General features: G+C 49.0%; 1 protein-coding gene across 1 annotated transcript in view; it reads right to left on the bottom strand.

Annotated features, from left to right (window-relative positions):
- FASTKD2 (FAST kinase domains 2) overlaps positions 1 to 2,067 on the bottom strand; it is a 19,100-nt gene that overhangs the window by 3,044 nt on the left and 13,989 nt on the right. The window contains exon 9 of the mRNA XM_019554446.1: positions 1,896 to 1,980. Coding sequence (XP_019409991.1) covers positions 1,896 to 1,980 — 85 coding nt within the window. The remainder of the gene's footprint in view (positions 1 to 1,895; positions 1,981 to 2,067) is intronic.

Below are 2,067 nucleotides of genomic sequence, written 5' to 3'. Positions count from 1 at the left end.
ACTGATGAAGATGTTGAACAGTGAGGGCCTGAGGACCGAGCCCTGAGGAACCCCACTGCCCACATCCCTCCAGGTCAAAGATGACCCATCTACCACCACTCTCTGGGTGTGGCCCTCCAGCCAGTTAGTGACCCATTGGACTGTGTAGGTGTCGACACCACAAGTCCCCAGTTGTTTAATGAGAATGGGGTAAGAGACAGTGTTGAAGGCCTTTCTAAAGTCCAGAAAGACTACATCCACTGCTACCCCTGCATCTAAGGATTTGGTGACCTGATCATAGAAGGCCACCGGGTTGGTCTGACAGGACCTGCCTCTAAGGAACCTGTGTTGGTTGTCCCTAAGCATAAATTCCCCCGCTGGCCCCTCGTGGACATGTGCCAGGATAATTCTCTCAAAAAGCTTGCTCAGGATTGAGGTAAGACTAACTGGCCAATAGTTTCCTGGGTCCTCCTTCCTCGCTTTTCTGAAGATGGGAACCATGCTGGCTCTCCTCCAGTCCTCCAGCACCACACCAGAGCACCACGAGTGCTCGTAAAGCCTTGCCAGGGATCCCGCAATGACCCCAGCTAATTCCCTCAGCACTCTGGGATGGAGATCATCCAAACCAGCTGATTTAAATATATCCAGTCCCTCCAGAAGTTCCCTGTCTAGATCCTCACTGACCCCTGGCCTAGGTGCACCTCCCCTGGGACCTGTGGGGGTCCTGGTAGGGACGCTGATCCAGTCCCTGCTCAGGAAAATGGAGGCAAAGAAGTTGTTTCATAGATTTCATAGACATTAGGGCTGGAAGGGACCTCGGAAGATCACTGAGTCCAGCCCCCAGCCCAAAGGGCAGGAAGTCAGCTGGGGTCATAGGATCCCAGCAAGATAAGCATCCAATTTAGTCTTGAAGGTGTTCAATATAGGGGCTTGAACCACCTCTGCTGGCAGGCTGTTCCAGACCTTGGGGACTCAGACAGTAAAGAAATTCTTCCTTATGTCCAACCTGAAACGGTCTTGTAGTAGTTTATGACCGTTCGACCTCGTCATCCCTTGGGGCGCTCTGGTGAACCAATGTTTCCCCAGATACTGGTGGTCACCCCTGATAAACTTATAGGTGGCCATCACATCACCCCTGAGCCTGCGCTTTTCTAGGCTGAAGAGCCCCATGGCTCTCAGCCTCTCATCGTAAGGTTTGCTTTCTTGACCTCTGATCATGGGCACGGCTCTTCTCTGGACTCTCCCAAGCTTCTCCACATCCTTTTTGAATTGTGGAGCCCAAAACCGGAAGCAGTACTCCAGCTGCGGCCTCACCAAGGCCGAGTACAAGGGGAGAATGATGTCTCGAGAAGCATCTATGGATGCAAGCCAGCGTTTTGGTCGCTTTGCTAGCCGCAGCATCGCACTGCAGGCTCATGTTCATCTTGTGGTCAATGATGACCCCCAAGTCTCCTTCTTCCGTAGTGCTAGCCAGTGTAGCACTGCTGAGCCTATAAAGATGCTGCAGGTTTTTCTTCCCGATGGAGAACCTTGCATTTTTCGGTGTTAAACACCATCAGGTTCTCATCCGACCATTTGCTAAGCTTGTCCAGGTCAGCCTGGATCACCCGCCTGTCTTCTGGTTGAATAGGTTAGCTTTGTCGTCTGGTGTGACGCCCAGATTTCCTAGCATGTTTCGCAGGGGCCCTACATTCCCCAGGTACCTTCTTTTTGCCCCCTTTGTATTTAAAAAAGGACTTCTTGTCCTTGATCTGGGTAGCTAGTCCCAGTTCCATTTGATGTGATCGGGTATTTTTTTCGTACTTTTATGAAAGCAAAGTGAATTATTTGTTTTACCTCTGTGTACCAATGAACAACAGGAATACACTCAGATAAAATGGGCTGCTAAGGAAAACCTGTAGCTGAATAAAAGGCACCTTTGAACACTTAAATTTGCAGAGTTATGTGCTTCTGTTATAGGGAGAATCTTCTTTCTTTCTGCATCCATTTTTATTTCAAAATCTGAAAGCAGAGCAATCAAGTATTAAAATCATGTAAGAAGCCTAAATATATTTATACCAGCGTATCAAGAAATCAACAAAATATGGG

The sequence above is a fragment of the Crocodylus porosus genome, unplaced genomic scaffold, assembly GCF_001723895.1.
Source record: "Crocodylus porosus isolate Cpor-Errol unplaced genomic scaffold, CroPor_comp1, whole genome shotgun sequence".
Classification (NCBI taxonomy): domain Eukaryota; kingdom Metazoa; phylum Chordata; order Crocodylia; family Crocodylidae; genus Crocodylus; species Crocodylus porosus.
The sequence above is the reverse complement of the archived record's forward strand: the minus strand, read 5'-3'. Positions and strand labels throughout refer to the sequence as shown.